The sequence below is a fragment of the Parasteatoda tepidariorum genome, chromosome 4 (genome assembly GCF_043381705.1).
Source record: "Parasteatoda tepidariorum isolate YZ-2023 chromosome 4, CAS_Ptep_4.0, whole genome shotgun sequence".
Lineage (NCBI taxonomy): Eukaryota > Metazoa > Arthropoda > Arachnida > Araneae > Theridiidae > Parasteatoda > Parasteatoda tepidariorum.
The window spans coordinates 81961808-81985571 of record NC_092207.1 but is presented as its reverse complement, the minus strand read 5'-3'; the positions used below and the strand labels follow the sequence as shown (position 1 = coordinate 81985571).

The 23764-nt window shown below is 30.4% G+C and overlaps 1 protein-coding gene across 1 annotated transcript in view; it reads left to right on the top strand.

Moving 5' to 3' along the window:
- The first annotated feature begins 16490 nt into the window (after window positions 1–16490).
- Window positions 16491–23764, top strand: part of LOC107456337 (tyrosine-protein kinase transmembrane receptor Ror2) — a 216814-nt gene continuing 209540 nt past the window's right edge. Inside the window, exon 1 of the mRNA XM_043039181.2 lies at window positions 16491–17007. Coding sequence (XP_042895115.1) covers window positions 16899–17007 — 109 coding nt within the window. The 5' untranslated portion in view covers window positions 16491–16898. The remainder of the gene's footprint in view (window positions 17008–23764) is intronic.

Genomic DNA, 23764 nt, shown 5'->3' with positions numbered 1-23764 from the left:
GGAAATAAATTATACTAATTAATCATTGTCTTTTCTTTTAGCAGCTTCAATGTAATAGTTTCACAAAATCTTACTTGTTAAATCTTAGTTATGCTCAAAACAACTGAGTTTTATAACGTTTTAACATTAATATAAATATTTATAAATAATATAAATATTTCCATGAATAAATCAGGGCTTATGATTAAGGAGTTGACATTGTCGTGTCTTAAGCAATAAATGAAGAAAAAACATATTTTCTATAACACATAATCTTAGACATCCTGTACATATTTAAATTATTTAAAACTTAGGAAACTTTTAAGGTATATATTTTTGTGAAAGTCTTGTCTTTATGTTAGATTAGAAAATGAACTCCTCTGTTTTTTACTCATTCTTGAAAAAAATGCAGAATCTATATTTCTAAAGCTAAAATATATGTGATAACTCTTATTAGGCAGGACTTATGTAATCCACTTTTACTGACAAATGTGCTTCCTTATGGATTACATCATTTATTGCACAATGCAAACGTAAAATTTTTAAATTAACACAAGTGTTCGCATAATTTTATTGCACAATGCAAACATTTATAAAACTGTTTTCTGCATATTCACTCATCTATGCTACGATTTTCTATCAAAGATTAATTATATTAGGTAGTATCATCTAGATTTATTGATTATGACAAGTAATATATTTAAATTGGCAAACGATGTTTTAATGTATTTCTTCTCATCGCAGAATTTTTTCTTTTTTTCTTCTGTGATTTAAGATAAACTGTTTCTCAATCGATTTGAAAATTTATATTCTGCTTGAAGGTGTACATGTTGTTGCCAATATTTCTAGTCTGATGTTCCATGTATTCAGTGGCAAACATAATTTTTTATTTGCATTCGATTTATTTTTCCGCACCTCTTTATAAAGTCCTTCTTAATTTTTTTAAACAGTTGCAGCTATGGTTATAAAAAGGAGTCTAAGTTTAATAAGGTTGCTGTATGCTACAAGAAGTAATCCTCAACAGTGCCCACTTTTGGAAAATTGGCACTTTTATCTCAAAAAAGGATTAAGCTATAAGAAAAAAGTGAATTAGAAAGTTGTTTATCATTAACAATTTAATATGAGTAGACACCTTGTTTATTCCCACACTTAAAATTGTTGGGAATAAACAGGTGAAAAAATCTAGCTCAAAGTGGCAGCTAATTGAGAAAACCTTGGCCTGCACTTGGCTGTAGTAGTAGTGCTGACGAAAAAGAAGACACCTTAGGGTCCATTCAATGTCATACTTAGTAGAGAGGGAGTTTTGTGAAATTGTGACAAGGAGATGTAAGTGTGACAATGCACATTTTGCTTAAAATAAAAACATTTTAAATTGACAAATTGAATATTTTTATGTTTTTTTTTTTTCCATTTACAATTAAATTTTTTCCTTCATATTTATCACATTATTATTGCGCACTTACATGTCAGTAAAAGGCGTAGTTAAAGTGTAATCCATAACACAATGCCTTGTTTTTGTTCTGCTAGTATGTGTGACGAGGGGGTATGGTGAGAGGGGGTATGAAGAGGAAGGTTAAAAACTTTGAAATAAAGTGTGACATCATTATAAGGATTAATGCTAATGAAAGAAGGCTTAAAATGGGCATTTGTTGACTAATAACATTGTGACATAAGAAATTATTTCTAGAAAGAAGAAGAAAAAAACACAAGTAGTTATCGCTAAGTACTTTGATTTTTGATGTTCACATTTTTCTTAAGCATTGCCACTTTATTTCACCTAAACACCACTTTTATAACTATAACTGCAGCCCTTTAAACCTTAAGAGGGTGGTCACAGACTTCAGTAGGCACCTTTTATAATCACTAATTAGTTTTGTCTACATAAATATGCTGCCATTTTTAAGAAAAAAATGTTTTTGTCTTAGTCAACTATAAAAATTTGCAATTAATATATTTTTCATTGCAAAAAGTTAGTATATTTTTATGCTCGCATCTATAAAAAAATTAATAGTTAAACACATAAAATAATTTTTATGCAATGTAATATTAAAAGCATATATTTTAACTATTACATATTTCTGCCTTTATTAAAATATTTTAAGTTCCATAATTTTTATAATTGCATTATTTAGTTATTAAGTATGAATTTTTTGTGTTCTCTATTAATCATCTAAATTGTTTAAAGATACACTGCCATTGTTTAAGAGTGTTTTTATTTGTTATTATAGTTCAAAGTATTATTTCCTATGTTTACAAAAAAGAAAAATCTGGCACTGCAACACGTAATTTCAGTAAAAACTAATCAGTACACAAATGCATAGAATTTTTTATGTCATGAAACAGGATTTTTCTGCAAATAAGAAATTTTATTTTATCTAGACAAAATATGTATGATTAACTTTTGCATATCTAATGAGCAACTTAAATGTTAACTCTTAAACTTTCACTTTATAAATCTAAAATGTTGTTGATACATATGTGATCAAAAAAGTTTTTTTTATTTTTATTTCCTACATTCTTTTTTAACGAATTAGGTTGATAGAAGTTTTTTAAAAATTATCTTATTCATTTTGTTTCAATTGTTACAATTATTAATCATGTATTAATTAGAGTTTTTTTTTTAACAAAAAAAACAGTTTCCTTACTGTAATAATTATAATAAATTAGCCATCAATGATCTTATTTATACTGAAACAAAATGCTTTTTTATTACTTGATGAAAATGATAATATTTTGAACTTTATGATGTCTTAAAATGTCTTACCTATTATTCGTTCCTGTATTGTTAATGATTTAAATTATTAAATTTATTTTTGATAAAAGTTTTTTTTTTAAGAAAAGTTATATTATGCAATACTATTTTTATTTTCTTTAACAATTTTTCATCATGTGAATCTTTACACAGCTATTGCAGTTCAAATTTTTTCTTGGCGCAAAGTATGTACTTAATTGAATTCTCATTTTTAAATTTATTATTTTTGATGTTTATATTTTGAAACATTTTGATTATTGAAAATACTCAAACTGTTTATCATAATGTGTGCCTTCATTTGTGTGTACTATTGGCCAAACTAGTATTTTATCATATTATAGTTATTAATAAAGTTTAGAATACATTATGATTCTTTAAACTACCTGTTTTTCTTATTTATTCTTCTATATACTATACATATTTATTCTGTCTATACATATTTATTATTTCCTCTGTCTATATTCTACTGTAATAAAGGTGAATATACACCGAAGAGCCATTACATTATGACCACCCTGCTAATAACATGTAGGACCACCTTTAGCCCTCAAAACTGCTAGCACCCGCCATGGCATTGATTCCACAAGGTGCTGATAGGTAGTTTGAGGTATCTGGTACCTAGCGCTCACCAACTGGTCCTGCAATTCCCTCACATTGCGAGGGGGTAGCGTGGCAGCACGAATTTGGTTTTCCAAGTGCGACCCCAAATGCTCTATTGGATTAAGATCAGGTGAATTTGGGGGCCAAGACATGACTTGAAAGTCACTGGAATGATCCTCGAACCAATCCATGATGATTCGACCCTGATGACATGTTGCATTATCCTGTTGGTAAACACCTTTCCCCGCAGGAAAAACTGTTGCCATGAATGGGTGAACCTGGTCTGCAACTATGTAGTAGCTTACAGACGTCAGGGATTGTTCTATGAGGATTATGTGTCCTAATGTGCCCTGTGGAAACATTGTTCCTGGGCGAGAAACCATGAAAACATAAACAAACATACGATCGTTTTATTATCTTTTATATGTTGAAACATAGCAGGAATGTAGTAAAAATTACCAACAAGTTATTGCTAGGAAAAATAGCCTGACCTATAAAATAGGGAATAAAGTTTCAAAAATTAATTCCCCTCATAAACTAAACTCACTGCAGCAAAGGCCTACTGTGCCTGTCTCAATTTTCTTGACCTTGGGCTGTTGGAGCAGATGTTGCAATTGGGTGGTCAGCCGAACGCACAACCCCCAGTGTTTAGTCCCCAAGCATGTTTGATACTCTTTTTATAGACCCACTAATAGGATGTAAGGCTGAGTCAATTTTGCCCGGCCTGAGGATAGAACCGAGGATCTATGGCGTGAAGCGTGTAAAAATTCTGATTGATCCCATATTTTTTTCTGACGTGTGCAGCCTTCAAGCACTGTGTGTCCCAAAAATGACTTATTTTGAAAATCAATTTTAAAAAAATAACAGTAAGCTGTAAAAGTTTATGGTTTGTAATATTATGCTCAAGAAACTAGGAATTTTGAACACTTAATTGAAGATTCAACCAATAGGTGGCGCTGTAGAAATGGAATAATTGTAATCGGTGTGAAAATGATGCAGATGAATACGATTTAGGTGTTGTACTGAATTTTTTATTTATTTTTAAAATGTTCCTATTTTCACCACAAACAAACTTGAATGATTTAAGTACGTAGTTATTCCGATTCTGCAGTATGACCTATTGGGGGGAAAGTTTAATTGTATAATTTGCTGAATGAAATACCTATTTTCTCAAGCACAATGTCGCAAACAATGCATATTTATCACGTTCCGTCCTTTTTTCATTGATTATCAAAATCCATCAGTCATTTCTGAGATATCTGGTAAATATTTTATCAGAAATACCGATTTAGTGCTTCATCAAATTTTAATGAAAATCACAGAGATGCTAAATGGTTTATATACCGTACTGCTTTGTTAAGAATAATTCTCTTCATATACTCCTTCAATACCTAATGGTGCAAACTACTTTCACCATTGCTTGCAGGGCGGGCGTTCACTCGATGTGCCAGATTTAATGTTCTGTAAATTATTTATTTCCTCCTTTTTAAAATATTGCTTGCTTTAAAAATATATTTATAGGTTATTTTTTATAAATTATGTATTCTTAGGTTAATTTTTTTTTATGGTTAATGTTCTCTAATTAAAAATTTTACTAAAGATGGATGCCGCAGAAAAAACACTTGTTTGACTTTGAATAGAATGAGTTCCGTATTTTTTCCAGAGAAGATCTTTTCTACGGAGATTTATGGTTCAGGAAATTATCCAACAACCAATCCAATATTCTCAAAAGGTCAAGAGAAATACAGGGGGAGGAGTGACCAACGAGAATGACCATGAGCTGAAATTTTGTGTTAATTGAGCCTGTCTGCCAAACGTAATCTAATGTGAATTTGCTGATACAAATCTTAATATTTTATGTAGAACCTACTTCTAATTCGTCTCTAAGTGTAATTTAAACTTAAGTTTTTCGTATAAATCTCGTCGGATTTTTCGAGAAATTGGGACTATTTAAAAACGAGACCAAAAAGTTTATTTCCAACATAATTGGATAATTACAGAGATCTTAAAAGAAAAAAAATTTAAGTTAGCATAAAAAACATATGATCACTTTTACAATATTTTACATATTTTGTTCTTTGATATATATTTAAAATAATTATTAAAAGATTTTTCCGGAAAACTAAAGACTTTTTTTTCCTCTAAAAATATTCGCTAACAGCTGGCTTGATAACTTTGTTATTCATCTGATTTATCTAAACGTTTATTATTGCTGTATTTAGCGTTGCACTTAGGTTTTTGTTTATGGTTTTATTTACCAATTTTAGTCTCTGAGTAGATAATGTCTAATCTTTCCCGAAAGTTATTTGATAGAAATAATCAATTATTATTGCTATGACGACTGTCCGTTCTTTTAATAATGTGTTTTATGCGAGGACATTTTTATTTTATTTTAAATGGTTATTTTTAGCATATTTCATAAACAATTTATTACGAGTACGCTTCGTCGTGAAAACTCTCATTATGAACAACTTTAGTTGCAGCGAGGGAATAAAGAAAGAATGATATAAATCAATGGCTGTAAAAGTTCGATCCAGGGATGTGGAAGGAATAATTTCAGCCTCGGGTCCTACATATCCTTTTAATATCAAGTTTTTGAAACGTGTTTCTAGATCATTCGAATGTTAAATCAACAGTAATTGAAATTTTAAAAAAATTACTCATGCCAAAAAAGTTTAGGTATGCCAATTAATTGATAAATTTGTTTAATTTGCTATAAATAAATCTAAATTGTCGCGTATTGTCCGCAATCAACATCTTTTTCGGTGCCGAATGATAGTGTGTATATTTAATCTTTATATTGATGAGCTGAATTTCTAAAATCATATTTTGATTAATCTAATAAAGCAAAGTCATCAAAAAGGGCAATAATAAATTTTAAAAAAAAATTTGGTTTGGTTAAAAACCTTTTTGGTTAGCCGTTGAACATAGGTAGTGGTAAACCCAAAATTGGGTCAGCTGTTCAACGACGGTTATAAAATAAAATTGTAAAATCTAATTTTTATTTTAAACAAAATGGACATATTGTTATAAACAGGCTTGCACGTAATCGTTGATATTCAACCGTACAGTATTGAATGTTTGATTTATTAATGCAAATATTAAATATTAGATATTGAATGTATGTCTTATATTTTTTGCGAAATATTAAATGAATTAAAAAAAAACAGGAAATATTTAATTATCTTCATTAAAAAAAGTTCTTTGCTACACTTACGCTGAAACACGCATCAAATCACGTAAAAGAATTCCGCAATTGGTTTATTTTCTCGAAATAAACAGAAGCTTTTTAATTCAATTTTCTAACATCACGCGATTTTCCCATTTGCGAGCAATTAATTTTTTCACTCCATTAAGACATATTCTGCAATTGTTTATGAATGTTATAAACTCGAATTCTATTTTGAGCTATTTTAAATGCAAATATAGTTTGTATTTTTGTTAACTAAATGCGCATAAATATAACTAATAAGAAATTTCAAAAGATAGAAATCTCACCAACAAAATATTATTATTATTATTATTATTATTCAAAAACAATCAGGTTTAAATTTTTTTTTCATGTTTGGAGCAACATATACGTAGAGAAGAATTAGATAAAAAATAGGTCATGGAACTAATTCCCACAAAGACAGGTATTTTATTTATTTCATAATTGTCGTTGAACAGCCGATTCAATTTTGAGTTTATGATTAAAAGTGATACCAAGTTTCACGACTTGTAATTTTAAACCCAATCCAGAAATCAAGGAAACTCCTGGATTAAGTAATAGAAGAAATTTGCCTTCGTAGAGGACTTTTTGAGGGAATTAACCCGCATTTGTGTTACATGACGAGAAGAAAGACGAAAACCTCTCACGGTTAGCTCGACGGCAAGGGGACTCTAACCCATGATCTATTGACTACTATGGATATTTTACGTCAGCATTGTGGCCGGTGCTACCCGGGGGGGGGGGCAGGGCTTGAATAGTTCAGTTTGTTGTTTCTCATCTTTTTGACGTACTAACGTCTAGAAGAATATAAGTGCGCAAAAAGCGTTTTTTTTTTCTTTCTTGGTTGCCATCTTGAAAAATATCAAAAAATTAAAGAAAGTCATGTAAGGTAAACAAATTAACTCGGTATTCCTCGCTGGAAGAATTAAACTACAACGATTTTTTGAAGTGAAATGTTTACCAAAAGGAAGTAAGCGGCAACTGTTTGACCTTCTAGGGAAAAATATTGAATTAGTGCCCAAAACACGTTTTTCGGCAGTAACTTTAAATTTTTTAGTAAAATCGCATGAAGGATAGAATTACGTGATATTTAAAGCTGGGAAATAACATGATATGCAATGGTTTTCAGAAGTAAAATCTTTAAAAATATGAAGCAGCTAGGATGCAGTTTTTTAACCCAATAAAAAAAAAAATGTTAGTGTGTTAAGAGTGCATTTTGGCAGCCATAAAAAAAAACTTTATTTTTAAAAAAAGGGAAGAATCATTAAAAAAAATGTGCGATATTAAACTAGGAAGTATTTTAAGCTAAAGATTACTATATATGTTTCAAAAATTAAAATAAATGAAGAAATAATGTCCGAAAAGTTGAAAGCTAATGTAGTGATAAAAAAATCATACTTTTTTAAGATGCGCTTTTGAATACAAGTAAACCGCGTATTTTATCACTAATAGATCGTATATAAAAGCAAAAGCAAATCTTTTAGTCTTCTTAAGTTTCTTATATTTTCTTAATAGTTATTTTATAACCGTCTTTGAACAGCCGATCCGGTTTTGAACAGCAGACCAAAGTTCAACTTAGTAGCCTTGTAATTTTGAATCTAGAAGACTGGCCCCTGGATCAAATATTTGGAGAAATTTGCTTTCGTGGTGAACTTTTTGATGGAACTGAACAGCTTTTACATCACATGAAGAAGAAAACCACGAAAATCTCCCATGGTCAGCCTGAAGGCAATGAGACTCTAACCCATGATCCGTTTACCACTGGGGATATTTTACGTCAGCACTGAGGTCGGTGCGAGCCGGATGCGAAATTTGTAATAGACTAGCTTTACCCCACACAAAGGTTTACCTCATTGGAAAGTGAACGCTCTATCCCCAGTGCCACCGTTGCTCCACTCTAACGTTTTATTTTATTTTATTTTATTTTATTTTATTTTATTTTATTTTATTTTATTTTATTTTATTTTATTTTATTTTATTTTATTTTATTTTATTTTATTTTATAACCGTCGTTGAACAGCCGACCTAATTTCATGGGCGTACGACAACTAATCTTCAACTCCGTAGCCTTGAAATTTTGAACCCAATCCAGAAGACAAAAGAACTCTTGGATCGAGTATTGGGAGAAATTTTGCCTTCGTGGAATACTTTTTGATGGAGCTAACCCGCATTTGAGTTACATCGAGAGGAAGACCACCAAAACCTCCCACGGTTAGCCAGACGGCAAGGGGACTCTACCCCATGATCCATCTACCACTGAGGATATTTCACGTCAGCACTGTGGTCGGTGCGAGCCGGATGCGGAATTCGTATCGACTGAGATTCGAACCCGGTTCGCCTCATTGGAAGGCGGACGCTCTATCCCATACCATTTTTTGTGAAAATTTTCAAAAAAATACTTCACGTTATTAATATGGAGAGCTCGGCTGGGCGGTGCCAGTGGCAACCTGCTGCTCCTCCTCTCCTAAGGAACCTATCGTGGCGACGAGTTAATTTTCTTCATGTGCCACTATTTGGAGCCTGCCGGGGATTGAAACGCCTTACAATATTAATAGTATCACATTTTTTAATCATTTAAAACTTTCAATTTTTGAGAAAGTGGCCATTGTAACTGATGCTATAAATGGGCAGTAAAAGTATTTCCTAATTTTGTCATACATAATCTTGTAATTTTGAATTTGCGAGATACTTTTGGTAGTTATAATGTTTTTCAAGAAAATATTGTATCGCAGTAGGTTCAAAGTTTCAGACTTTTAGATTTTCCTGTATAATGATACCAATATCTATAATTTTCTTTTTATTTGAGCTGTCTATGATATATTTCTACTCGTTCATCTTCTGGGGTTTGTTCGATGACGGGGCGTACCCAAGAATTTAGCCAGGGTCTCAAACAGTGAAGCTTTGAACTGCGTGCCCAATCTGTTGTGATTCGCAGGAGAGGGAGGGCATCCAAACTTCGAAATACATCCGGCTTGAAAAGTCGATGCAACTGATTTGACTGATATATTCACCAATGAGTAGGCTTTTGGACACTTAGAGAAACGGTCGACACACGTAAGACTGTAGCAATAGATTTCTGAATGAGGCAAGCTGCACATTATTGAATCTGGTATATGGTGGAAAGAATGTTTCAAGCTTGTTATGCATGTAACACTCGATTTTCGAACGTTGAGAAGCTAATAATTGTTGCATGGTGGAATGACTCTAACATCAGCTGCGCTCTTACATCAACTACTATTCCGAGCCATACATATCTTTCTTAAACCAACTTGATAGTTGTTTTAATTCCAGGATGTAAAAAAAAGAATGTTGAGTGGAAAATATATTTTTCTACCCATATTGGGGACAAACGGTCAGATCCGGTTGGTAATTGGATCACAATACAGCGATCTCATTAAGAAAGGTTGACGCTTTAGTAATGATTTATCTGGTTGTAATAAAGTTTCTGTTAATATTTGGTTGCTTTTCTGATTGATGGCCATTTCCTGGAAGTCAATGTTGCTCAGTCTTCCCATGTTTGCGATATTTTCTCTGGAAAGTGCATCGTCGACGACGTTGTCTGTTCCCTTCACATGTTAAATACTTGTTGTAACTTGGTTAATGTAATCTAAATGACGCTACTGCCTTGGCGAGCATTTGCTCTCTTTCAATCAAAAAGAAAGTGTAAGTGGATTGCGGTGGGTGTAAATGGTAAATGTAACCTTCTACCATATGTCTGAAATACGCAACAGCCATGCATGTTAACAGCTCTCTGTTATATGCGCTGTAATATCGTTAAGATGGGGAAAGATTTTTGGAATGACATCCAAGTGGTTGTCAATCTTTTTCTATTTGTTGCCAGGCGGTACTTATTACAGTGTCCGAGGCGTCTACCACAATTTTCGAAGGTGTATTCAAAACAGAATTTTAAGGAGTGGTCACCTCTACCAAGTCTCTGGCATTTCTAACAATGCAGTTACAGCTCTCCCTGTCCAATTTATCGTAGTTTTGTCATTTCTTTTGGTACCCTTTAAGTATTTCTTTAAAATATTCCGTGTTTGGACTACTCTGGGTATAAATAGTCTTTAAAAATCGACGAAGTTCTTTCACTTTAACTGTCTGTGGAAAATTTACATTTGCATTAACTTTGCTTTGCAGTGGAGTGATTCTTTCGCAGTTTCTAAATGACCGAGAAATTCTTCGGAACACTGTCCGAAGACACATTTGATTACGTTTAGTGTTACGCCATATTCATAGAACCGTTGGAAAATCTGTTGCTAATGCATTAAGCTTTCATCTTCTTTTTTGAGGCCACTAACACATAATCAAAATAAAGAACACAAAAATCAAATCCTCCAACACTTGATAAATGAAACGTTGAAATGTTGCAGCCTGCTGCGGCAATCCGAAACAATCCAAATGATGAATACAAAATTTCAACTTGTCAAAACGGAGTTATCACAGCAATTTTCGGCACATTCTCTTTCGGCACTGGCACTGGAATGCGATTGTAAGCACTTGTAAGGTCCAAAGTAGAAAAATATTGCTTTTCCTTCTAAAACGTTGAATCAGTCTTGAATATCAGGCACACAGTATCTGTCTGGAATGGTAGCACCATTAAGTGGGCGAAAATTTTGACAAGCTCACCAGTCCCCAATCTTCCTCTGGACCTTTGGGACTCTCCCAACAGTTTTTGGTCTGTCGGCACACTCCAGAAGTTACGGGAAATTCAAACTCTTGCGTTGAAGCTTTTAGTTATTCACATGTTACCGTCGAGGTTTAAAGAAAACAGGGAGTCTAATGTTTAACTCCGTGAATAATTTCGATAGTGTTTGCTCTTATAAATGAAGGAAATTCTGCTAGCAAATTGCAAAATTTAGTTCAATAATTAATTCAATTTTTTCAATAATTGCATTAATAAATAAGGAATTTTTAGCATATAGAGATTCCTTTTGCTTGTAACTTGGTCAACAGAAAAATCAAAACACCACCCTTTTTAATATCTACTGAAAGTACAAAATGGTGTAAGAAATCAGCACAGATAATCTATTGTGACATAGCAGCGATAATGAAAGACCTGCTAAATTCTTTTAGTTTGATTTCAATACATTAGATAAATTTGTTAGATTAATTTAATTACTAATTTTAACAGGCGTGGACCGAAGGTTGGAATCACTGCTTGGTTGGCAGCAAATAGTTGCATCTGCGCAGCTTGGCCGCTTGACTTATAAGCAGCGGAACAACAGATGCACTTGCTCCAGTATCAATGATGTATTATGAAGAAAATGTTTTGTTAGCCATATATAGTAGATTGACAGTCATGTATAGTCATCATAAAAGATATTTTGTCACCTCGAAATTTTCGCACTGGAAGGAGCAGGGAGATCGGCATTGAAACATCCTATGGTAACAGCAGTGCTCAGAATTTTCAGTTTGTCAGTTTTGGGTTTCAGAGCGTCATTGATTATGCAACCTTGATAGGTCACGTGTACAAATCTCCAGATGAGAGAGACGAGAAGTTATTTCCCTCAACATTGGCCGCAAGTCTTGCAGATATGTCTGCGCTGCCTGATGGTGTGCAAGCTGTTGTTGCTATGAAGTCATCTGCCATTTCAGCTGGCTGATCCAGATTGTTGTTTGAAATGGCCAAAATCTGTTGGACGTTAGGAGGTAATCTTTGTAAAAATAAAGATTTTAGAAGATCCTAGTTGATTCGTGATCTCCAACAGAAGTCTTGATGGATGCCGATGTCCGAGTTGTATGCCAGAAAGCAGATCTCTTAAGCGCTGTGTCTCCGAATGTGCATATTGGCCCCTCAATCTTTTCTTGAGGGGGGTGAATCAACCACGGTGAATGAACAACCGCTAACTCTTATGATTGTAAGGCGGAACCACGTGGTGAAATTTAGTAGCTTCTGTGGTTACTCCAGCTCGTGTGAATTGACTTTCCATCTGGCAAACCATATTTAGAGGTTTGCTCTTCAAAATGGCGGCGGCTTCGCAGCGACGCGTGCGATTTGCTGAGTCTCACTTTCAGAAGTTTCGGGCATTTTTCGAACAAATCCAAAAATTAAAGTAAAATTAAAAAATTAAAGTAAAGAATAGCTATTTCGCAGGCACTTGTTCGATTAAGTTGTAGTAAATTATTAATCTCAAAAATTCAAAAATATCAAAGTTAAAAAAATCTTTCAATGATAAGCCCTGAATAACATATTAAATTAATGATGCACATTTTTCTCTAGTATTAGGTGTGTAACTAAATTTACTAGATTCGCTATTAGTTCAGTCCAATTTAACGATTCAAAAAAAAATTAACAGTGCATTGTGGAAGAAAGGTAGAAAAAAAACTTATGTAGAGACCTAACCCTGTTTTGATCTAAGCATGTTATAAGTATTTTTTTTTTGTAGCTCTATTTGCTCTAGTAAATTAGCATATGATTCTTCTTGAACTATCTTATTTACTACGAAATGATCCGTAAATAATGAAATAATTCATTATTTACGGATCCCACTATACACTTTACACTTACAATACATTTTATTCCCACTATACACTTTCTAAGATTATTGAAAATTATTGAACTAAATTCTTTTAACCACCTTTCTATTCTATCCTATTATTCTTATTATTATTCAAATTTGTGAAACTCCATTATCTTTCGTTAATACTAAACAATTATTTCGTAATTAATATACGATTTCTGCTCCCGACCCTTAAAAATCGTTCAGTTATTTCCTTTATATCGATAGAGAGAGAACGTTTCTCATTATTTAAAACTAGTCAAAGATAAAAATAAAGTTGCAGATGATTCTGTTTTTCCCACCTAAATATTTAAACGTGATGATCCGTGATATTTGCTAGCTTATATCTCTCATTAATAAAAAATAATAAAAAAATTATTTATTGTACGCTCTATAATATTTAATAAATTTTTATCCGTTACGTTTAATAAACTCAATGAATAGCATGAACGTGGCAGCGTAAGCCGATTACCTCGCCAAAGTGGTATGTCTACACTAATCTGAAATTACGTGTTTATCTTGTTCACAGTTTTGCTTTTAAACTAAATAATTTAAAATCGACAGTAACCGAACTAAATTATGTACTGGGAAGCGAAATTATTGAAGAACTATAAAATTAATTAGTACCAATTCGTCGTTATTCGTTACTCCTAGAAGCAAAATTAATAGAGAAATTGAACCAATTCGCCGAAGAAGAGCATATAAAAAGGAGACGCGTTTTTTTTAGTGGCAAAATGGCGACACTAACCCGAACAGTTTTTGTGCCACGATACGTCAGAAAGCTTAACATCAGTTAAAATGATGTGCTAATCGTTTTCTTTTATTATTTTTAATTGAATTTATGAAGTTATTTGTAACCGTTTGGTTTTTTATTGTTTTTTAATTCCTTGAAATTCTTCTTAATTGATCTTAATTAATAGGATGCGTGTGCTAGTTAATTATGATTTATTTGAAATATTTTAATTTCTCGCTAGTTTTACTGTACTTAAATTCATTTCAATGCTTAATAGAATACACATTTACATGGCATTACTCCTTTTAAACTAAAATAATAATAATAATAATGCAGATAAATAATAATAATAATAATGTGTTAATAATGCAGATTTTTCTTTTCTCCCTTTATAGTTAAATTTGATTAATAACAGAATTAAATTAAGAAATGCAAATAAAAATATGACAGAAACATAGAGGCTCTTTGGGTGAGGAGAAATGTTTAAGCGACAGTGTGGACTATCCATAAGAATTATAAGTTCATAAGAGAAACTGAAAAATTCGCTATGCTGTTATTGATGCCAATGATATCAATGGCACTTAATTAATTTTAGTAATGAATTCTAATTTTATTTTATAACCGGCGTTTAACAGCCGACCCAATTCAGAATTTACAACTATCAATATTCAATTCCGCACCCTTGTAATTTTGAACTCAACCCAAAAGACTAGGGAACTCTTTGATCATGCAAGGAAACCAATTAGCCTTCGTGGAAGATTTTTTGATGAATCTAATCCACATTTGCGTTACATGGAGATGCAAACCATGAAAACCTCCCACAGTTAGCTCGACGCCAAGAGGATTCTAATCCAAGATCCGTCTACCACAGAGGATATTTTACAGTAGCACTGTGGCCAGTGCGAGCCGGGAGCGAAATTCGTATCTTCTAGCCAACGCTGAAATTCAAACCAGGTTTACCTCATTGGGAGGCGAATGCTCTATCCCCTGAGCCATCACGGTTCAATAAATTCTAATTCAAATAAATAAAAAAAGATTAAAAAAAACTAAGCTATGTTCTAAAAATCAAAATTAATGCATAAATCATACAAATTCGTTTTGGAAAAATGTAATTAATCGCACGACAATTATCGATGCCATTCATGCTTTACTAATTTTGGTAACAGGCACTACTGGGTATTATACAAATGTGTCAGTTTTAATAGGTACCCAAATATACTAGTTTTGGTACAAAGTATTACTTTAGTACATTTCGCATCTATTTAAACTGCGTCAATACTTGTGCAGTTTTAACATAGATTCTGCGAAAAGAAGTTTTTGACGGCTCCTTGAAAGGGATAAGTATCGGAAAAACTTTGACCATCATGACTTGACTTCCAGAAACTAAATCATGATAAATGATACTAAAGGTAGTTAATCTTTATTTTGATGAGATGTACTACTAAAAACGCGTTTTTCTTAATGTAATAACGTAAAGCTACAGTCAAGGGCAGAAAACGATAATAATTAAAAAGAAAAGTGTATGTATAATGAATTTCGAACTTCTATAAAAACTGCAACTAAAAAGTAAGAATTATGTGCGATGGTATTCTACTGAAGCAGTGAAATTTAAAGCTAGAACAAATCCATAATCCGGCCGATTTATTATTTTTAATAAATTCGACCGACTTATTATTGTCATTATTAGGAAAAATAAGTTACAAAATGGGAAAACTAGTTGCCATCAATTTGAAATACGATTAATTCTATTTCATTTTTATTGCAATGAATTTTGATATTAGATAGAATCAAAGCTGCAACAAAAGAAATACAAAATCTATAGGTGACATAATTTTAAAGATAAATGGAATATTTTTTACAACACAAAATGTCATAATAATTAGGCCAGAATATTATTTTTACTACTTTTCACGACAGAAAGAAACTATATTATTTTACGTTAAAATTATACACTTATGTAATGAATTATTTATTATGTAATGAATTCCGAAGTTTTATCGAAGTTTGAATCAAAAAGGGGATTAGAATATTATTTTTACTACTTTTCACGACAGAAAGAAACTACATTATTTTACGTTAAAATTATACACTTATACATTATTCATTATGTAATGAATTCCGAAGTTTTATAGAAGTTTGAATCAAAAAGGGGAGAAAAACAGCAATAAAGAGTTCTTATTTTCTTTTGATTATGAGCGAATAATTCTTTACAAAGTATCATAATTATACGACCAATCTATCATTCGCATTATTTATCAAATTGGGGTAACTGTTATTTTGCATAATTGTTAATAACCATAAATTTGAATTACGACTAATTCTTTATTATTTACAACGTAGTGAATTTTGATATTTTATAAAAGCTGAATAAAAGAGATAAAAAAATATATATAATTTTCTAGCTCATGATGATTAAATAGTTCGTTTCAAATTATAATAATAGTAATTTGCCCATTCTTTTATTTTTAATTTTTATGAGAAAGAGAAACTGTTATTTTACGTTTATATACTATTCTTTATTTCGAATTTTTATGAAAGATTTTATTGAAGCAGTGAAAGTTAATATTTTCTTGCTCATGCTTATGAGCAAATAATTCTTTACAGAGTATCATAATAATTCTCTTAACAATAAAAAGATGACTCGTTCGCTAACTCTGGCATTTCCGCTAATTTACATTAGTTTTCTACTACGAGAGAGGAAAAAAGAGCCGCCAAGTAACAACAGATGGCGGTTCTTCCTAATCGACTGAGTCGATTGCTGCAGCGCAGTCGCAAAGATTGCTTTCGATATCACATCGAAGCGTCTGCTGTTCTCAAACGATCCGATGGAAGGTGAACGTAGTTTTATATGTGGACTACTAATGTAACCGCGAGTAAAAGCTGATTGTAGTCGATTGATACAAAATTGCAAATAACATCCGAGAGTTTTGTGCACGTGATTCTTTGTTTTTTAAAGATTGTGCATCATTGTTTTGAGCTTGTGCATTTATAAAATCGTTTTCATTTGAATGAGTCGTTTCTGAAGTTTGATTCATTCATAAAAATGCCGCATGAAACAACGATATGCCGGCTTCTTTGATGACTGCCTCCGATAGATGAGAAAAGCCTTTTAATTTTGCAAACATGATTGACCCGCGGGCCGTGTCAAGGCGATTGCGGTGGTGTTTAAGTGTACAAACTGTACTGTGTTGTGTGTATTTAGAAGTATTTGCTGTGGCCGATTTAAATGAAGGTGAGTCAGTTTTTGTTTATTTGTTGCCATCGATTTTGACAGCCATGTGCTTTTGATTATATTTAGAAAACTCTCAATTGCAGTTTTCTAATAACAATACTATGTTCGTTTACTTAAAAAAGACTTATTGTAGTTAACCTTAAACAGAATTTTAACCTTAGAATTGAATTGTTACTTTTTTCTCTAGTGTTTATAGGAAATTTTCCTCTTGTAGAAGGAAATACACCGAGAGAAAATAATTGTAATGATGATTTTCCTCTTTGTTACTTTTTTTAAAAGCCAAAATAAATAAAATACATTCCTAATGTTTTTATGGAATTAGATTGTTACAAACCCTTTAAAGAAACATTACAAATTATACGAATTATAACGCTTAATTTCTGTTATTGATTTCATCGTATTCTGAGTTTTTCAAAAATTATAATTAATTTCAAAAGAAAATTAACAAATCTATTTTCAATTCGGTTTTTATTGAAATTTTTATTTTCTTGATATTGACATGTAATTAAATTGTTAGGAATACCTTAATGTTGTATGTATCATTTGTTTTGGAGTGATAATTATATTAGTTTTTTAACATAATGCTGAATTTTGATAGAAAAGTGATTAAAATTCTCTTTTCTAATTTTCTTTAAAAAAGGTGAAACTGAAAATATTATGGATGCGACAGTTTTTTAACGTATTTATTTGAGAATGATTTAAAGAACCTACTTTAAGCATTTTTAACTGAAAATTGTTTATTGCAATAATGAAATTAGAAATAGTAAACCACATTTTTATAAACATACTTTAAATTTTTTATTTTTACATATTATGTAGCTTTTATTAGAAACTGAATTATTTCTGTACTTTTCATTCTTTTAGCTATTTAATTTTTAATTATTGAGCTTAGTAACTTTTTCAAATCAGGGTAATGTTTTTTATTTTATTATTTTTGCAGAATATGCTTTTAGTTTTTAAAAATATTTTAATTTATTTAAATAAAAATTTTCAATTTAAATATAATTTTTAAAAAAAATGAAAATTTCAGCTTCGAAATTAGAATTAAAACTTTACTGTTGTATTACTGTTATGTTTCATTTTATTTATCTAAAACTTGTTTTCAATCTAATAACAATGTAATTTCCATTACATATTGTGTCATGTTAATGTTCTAATGTTCCATAATTAGTCTCAAATCACACTACACTATTAAAGACATTTTATTTAAATTTTAAAGTATATTACAAGCGTATTGGAATTCCTAATTAAAAAAAAAAATTTATATTTAAGAATCAAATATTGTAAAATAAATGGTAGTGTCTGAAACATAAAGCAAATTAAAAAATATACTAAGATTTTTTAATTTTTAAAACTGAAAAATAAATAATGTTATTGAATTAAATGTACAATTCATATTACTATTGATTATAGATTATTTGAAAATTTTATTCCATACCTCGGGTGTTTTGAAATGCAAAACCAATTTGCCGGATTTATCTTTGCATTATTTTTAATTAGCCTTCAAATTAATTTCTAAATAAAATTTTATAAATATTTAATCTTATTTTAAGTATGAAAAGTTTTACAATCATTTATATTTACTAGAATTTTATCTGAATATTTATACATATGTTGTATGTGTATGTTATGCACAGCTATTTGTTGCTTCGCATAAAGAAGTTCATTTATTACTCTTTTGGACGCCATAAGTATATATAAGTATAAGTTTATTTGAATCAAACAGTCTTTTAATACCATTTGAACTGTATGACTCGAATATTTTTTATGAAAGTAACGTTAGATAATTCTGTAAAAAATTATAAAATTTATTATTAATTTTCATTGATCTATACTTAAGGCATTTTAACCTGCCGCCATCATACAGCCCATTTGTTTAGAAATACATATGCTGTACATTAGCAGGCAGTTATACACCGATTCACATTCAAGGTTTGCAAGTTCAAATATTATTTTAGATATTAATTTTATAATTGTGGAACTATAACTGTTCTTAATATGTATTTTTTAAATCTTTACCAATATTGAAAACAAAAAAGTCTGTACATGGGGGGTTAAAAATCAATATTTAAGCGAGAAAAATACGAAAACAATATTTAATTCTGAGAAAAATTACAGTAGAGGAAGGATAATGTAATAAACAGCAAAACAGGTGTAATTGGATATTGAAATTTGAAAGTGTTTTTATACCTTCTAGTGCTAGTTCCTTTAACCATTCTGTGTTTCAAATTTCAATCCATAATCAAATCTGTTTTGTTCTTCATTACATTTGCTATCTTGTATTGTGATTTGCAGATGTCTATTAAGTTTATGTTTTATCATTTTTCAAATGTTAATTTGTGATCCCCAGTGTGTGTATTCTTTGTTTTAACTTTTGAGGAGTGTTCTAAAAATACATTTTAAGGGTGGTCTTTATGCAACACCCTGTACATAAATGTGAAGTGGATAGTATCAGCTGTTGTCAAGGTATTTTAATGCCTCAGTACAAATTTCTGGATAAGATGCCAATGTACGAAAAGCCAGCTATTTCAAAATAAGAAACTTCGGAAAGAAAAATCAAAATCCATAATTTTAAATCCCTTTATGCACTGTAAGTAGAAATAATTTTTAAGTAAGAAATTCTTTATATACTACAAAGAGTTATACATTTTTTCTTAAATGCCAAAAATAATCAAACTTTTATAATTTTTTAAATTTTTTTTTCTTCCTAAAACTTCATTTTATTTGTTTAAAAATCATACTGTATGTTTTTTTTTTAATTTTTATATTTTCCTATTTATTTTTATATTAAAAAAGGTTTTTCTTTTTAAATCTCAATCATGTTTTTTTTTTTTTTTTTTTTAGATAGCGCAAAGTNTGTATTTCAAACTTTTGGTGATGGATTTTTGTTTCTTTTTGAGAATGCTTATTTGTTTTAAGCGCTAGAAAGAATTCATGAATTGTAATTGAAACTTAGATCTAGATGATAACGTAAAATTTCTGTTTGTTAATGTCGTTATCATAATAATTAGAAAAATGTTGGAATTTCAAAAATCAGTAATCGATTTCGGAATAGCTCTAAATTAAGACATTTTTTATTTTTCAGTAAAATCTTTCCCCTACTTAGTTGCAAAGGCCTGCAGTTCGGAATTTTTGCGTCTGCAGCTTATCTTTTTTTATTTTTTATTATTATCTTTATCTGCTATTTTATCTTTGACACTTGGTTATTAGAATTATCCATGTCATTGAATTTATCTTTAAAGGTACTTTTATTTTTATTTTTTTAATTCCTGTGAGTTAAATTGCTCATCCTTATCAAAGAATCGATCTGTTTTCAAAACTTCTTTTTATTAATTTTAAAATATTAATTATTAAATATTATTTATAAAAGGCATTTAAACGATGCCAGTGATTCCTCTTACACGCTATAACACGTGAAATACTCCAAAAATCGTAGAGGGAACGCAAAAAAAAAAAAAATGCTATCACGCATGCGCAGGGATCATGGACCCACAAATAAATAATAAAAAAAAGACGTACCGACGGATTATTGTTGGCAAAATTATAACCGAACTTCTTCTTTTGGTTTGAAATCCTTTGTTTTGTTAATCACTAAATGGAATAATAATGAATGCGAGTATTAATAAATTGGATTAAGGAATTTATGTTTTAAATAGGGATCCGCTTTTAGTATAATGGAACCCAGAATTATGGAAGTCCTAAGTCCGATTTACTGATTCAATAATTTACCATGGATTTGATTGTATGTCCTAAAACCCTGAAGGCGTACAATGTAACAAGCAAGATAAATTAAACTTGCGTTGTTGTTTATTTCCTTCGTGCATTTCTTATTTTTTTCTCTTTTAGCCTATTCTTTCTTGTTTAATAAATTAAAACTCATATCAATATGAAAATAAACGCTGACTTAATCTCAACTTCATTTACAAATTCCGGAATACAAAAATCAAATTGAATGAGTCGAAATGCAACAAAACGAATGGAATTAATAATTATTCAATTTGATTCAGTTTATTCCAGCATGGAAATTGAATTTGATTTGGACATCGATTCTGTTGCATGAATATGAAGGTTGGTTTAGCTGGTTGTATTTTGAAATGTATTTAATTTTTGATAAATCTGGCGATGTATGTCAGGCTCAGCATTAAAATATTTTCGTTCTTAAATGTATATGACAGCTTAGATTGAAAACGAGGTTTGAAAATTCTCATTGGGAAATATTAATTTTTTCTCAAGTTAGCTGTGGACCCCCCCCCCATAGTTAGGTTCGACTGTCCCCGACGAGTTAGCGAACCATTGTTTAATAAGCTCCGTACTAGATTATTTTACTGTAGGGCAGATTCAGATAAAATAAAGAACTTTCTACGAACACAAAGTCTCAATTCAAAAACTTCCTGCAAGCAATCGATTAACTCTTGTAACTAGTTTCAACCCTTCAGTCGCCACCTCATTTTGGTGAAATTAGTTCGAAAAATCACAGATTTTTTTTAAAAAATTATTATTAATTAATTATTATTTTTATAAAATTAATTAATTAAAAATTAATTATTTAATTTTATAAAACTGTGTATTGATTAATTTTTATAAAACTCTATATTGATTCATGCCAAAGGGATAAGTTTGGTATGAAACCTTAGAATCGCATGAATACGAATATCGATGCTTGATTTTAAAATAGGCTGAATACGAATTTCGACGTTTGATTTTTAAAATCGACTGAAAACGAATCTTGATGTTTGATTTTGAAATTGCATAGGAGAATCTGTTACAAAATCATGTGAATGTATTTTTAAATCTCGTTTGCGTAGGTAAATCTTGTAGGAAAACGAGTAACAACTAATCTTTTTTTTTTTTCTTCTTCTCGGGAATTCGAAAAAAAAGCCTTCTTTGAAAAGTTATTTTCTTCTTTTTAATAATAATACATACTAAAAAAAATTTCGCGACGGGCATTACACGTTCCTGTATATTATACATATATACTATAGACAGGGCTCTGTTTAGATGAAATTTGGGTCCTTCGTAAAATATCTTTCCATAAAAACGGACCCATCACGAAATAATTTATCTTTTAATCGAACCCTTCACAAATTTGTTTATCTTCATTATTGTTTTGTTAATTGAATAAACCCTTCCCGGGGGGTTGGGGAAGAAAGACGGTTCGAAAAGTTTCAAAGTTTCCCGAAGTTTAAATTCCAAATGTAAGAAAGTATTTCTACTTTTACAAACATCATGTGCACATTCTTATTGATATTAAATGATAAATTTTTTTTTTAAATTGATCAATTTATATTCATTCAATTTGATCAATTTATATTCATTCATAAAATTAATTAATAGAATATTATGTCAATAAAATTAATTTCTAGCAATTTTTTAAATAAAATATTATAAATTTAAGAATTGTTTAAGTTTACTTAACGCGTAACACATTAAAAGTTGATATGTAACTAAGTTGTGTTATTTAAAATATGTCAATTGAAATTAATAAAAATGTGAGTGATTTTGTTTCCATTATTCGACCGAAATGAATAATTTACGTTGAGCAGTATAGGCTAAATACCAAATAATTGTATTTTGCATCTCTAATTTAGTAGCAGCAATTGTTGAGCAGAATCTTGTATTTGTTTAAAATTTAAAAACTTCTTGAAAAAGCTTTTAGCAATTTTTGCCATAACAGGACCCTTTTTGCACATTCATAAAAGCAAGATCCTGGTTGAAAGAATGTGACTTAACGTTTATTTTATATTCACAAATTACGAGTAATTTTTTAACAATTTTACAAAAACAGGACCTTTCCCAAAATGTCTGGACAGACCCCTGATACTGTAGAGAACTCAATAGTTTATTATTGGTTAATAGTAAATTATTGATTATTTCCTCAGTGCATTATTTTTTTAAAATCTTTTAGTTGTATACGTCTTTGCATTGTTAATTTTTTTTTTGATAGCTATCGCATTGAATATTTTTTAAAAATTTTTTTGATCTCTTTTGGGGTTGTTCGCTGCTATTAAAATTTGTTAGCTAATCTATATTTTATGTATGCATTCAATTAATAATTGAGAAAGTCTACTTAAATTTTTTATCACTGCATAAAATCTGGGAGATGTATTTTTAGATGTCTGATATGCAACGATTTAGTTGATTTTCTCACAGTTAACTTGTTAAGCTATCTCACATAGTTGTTGACTTAAATGGTGTAAACAAGGTGGCACAAAGCATTTCTTTTAAAGATTGACTTTTAACCTCTCCATCACAAAGACGTATTTTATAGACAAGTCGGCTTTATTATTTCTTTTATCGTACACTATTAGAATTAAACTTATTTCGCGGTTCATTTTGTGTTGTGTCGGCATTCTCTCCCCGCCTTTTAAGGGCTTATTCAATCAGATATAATCTTGCATATTGACTCTTAGTAAATGATATTTTCTGAAAGATTAAAAAGATACATTTCTCCGTCATGTTTATCCGGATATTAGAATCAATGTTTCAATATAACGTATCTTTCAACATAATGTATCGTATGGATTACAATTTTTTATTAGCTTTTACAAAGACTGTCTTAAAATTCTGGATTTATTGGCTTAAAAAAAATAAAGTTATCCATGTTTTGAGTGTTATTCCTTATTTGGCTACATTTACGTAAAATAGCGCCGTTTGATATTTTATGGGCAGCATCATAGCAAGCTTGCGGAGTCTTCCTAATTCATTTTTTGTTAGATCGTGTAAAATTAGATGCTGTAAAACTTTTATGTTATTAATA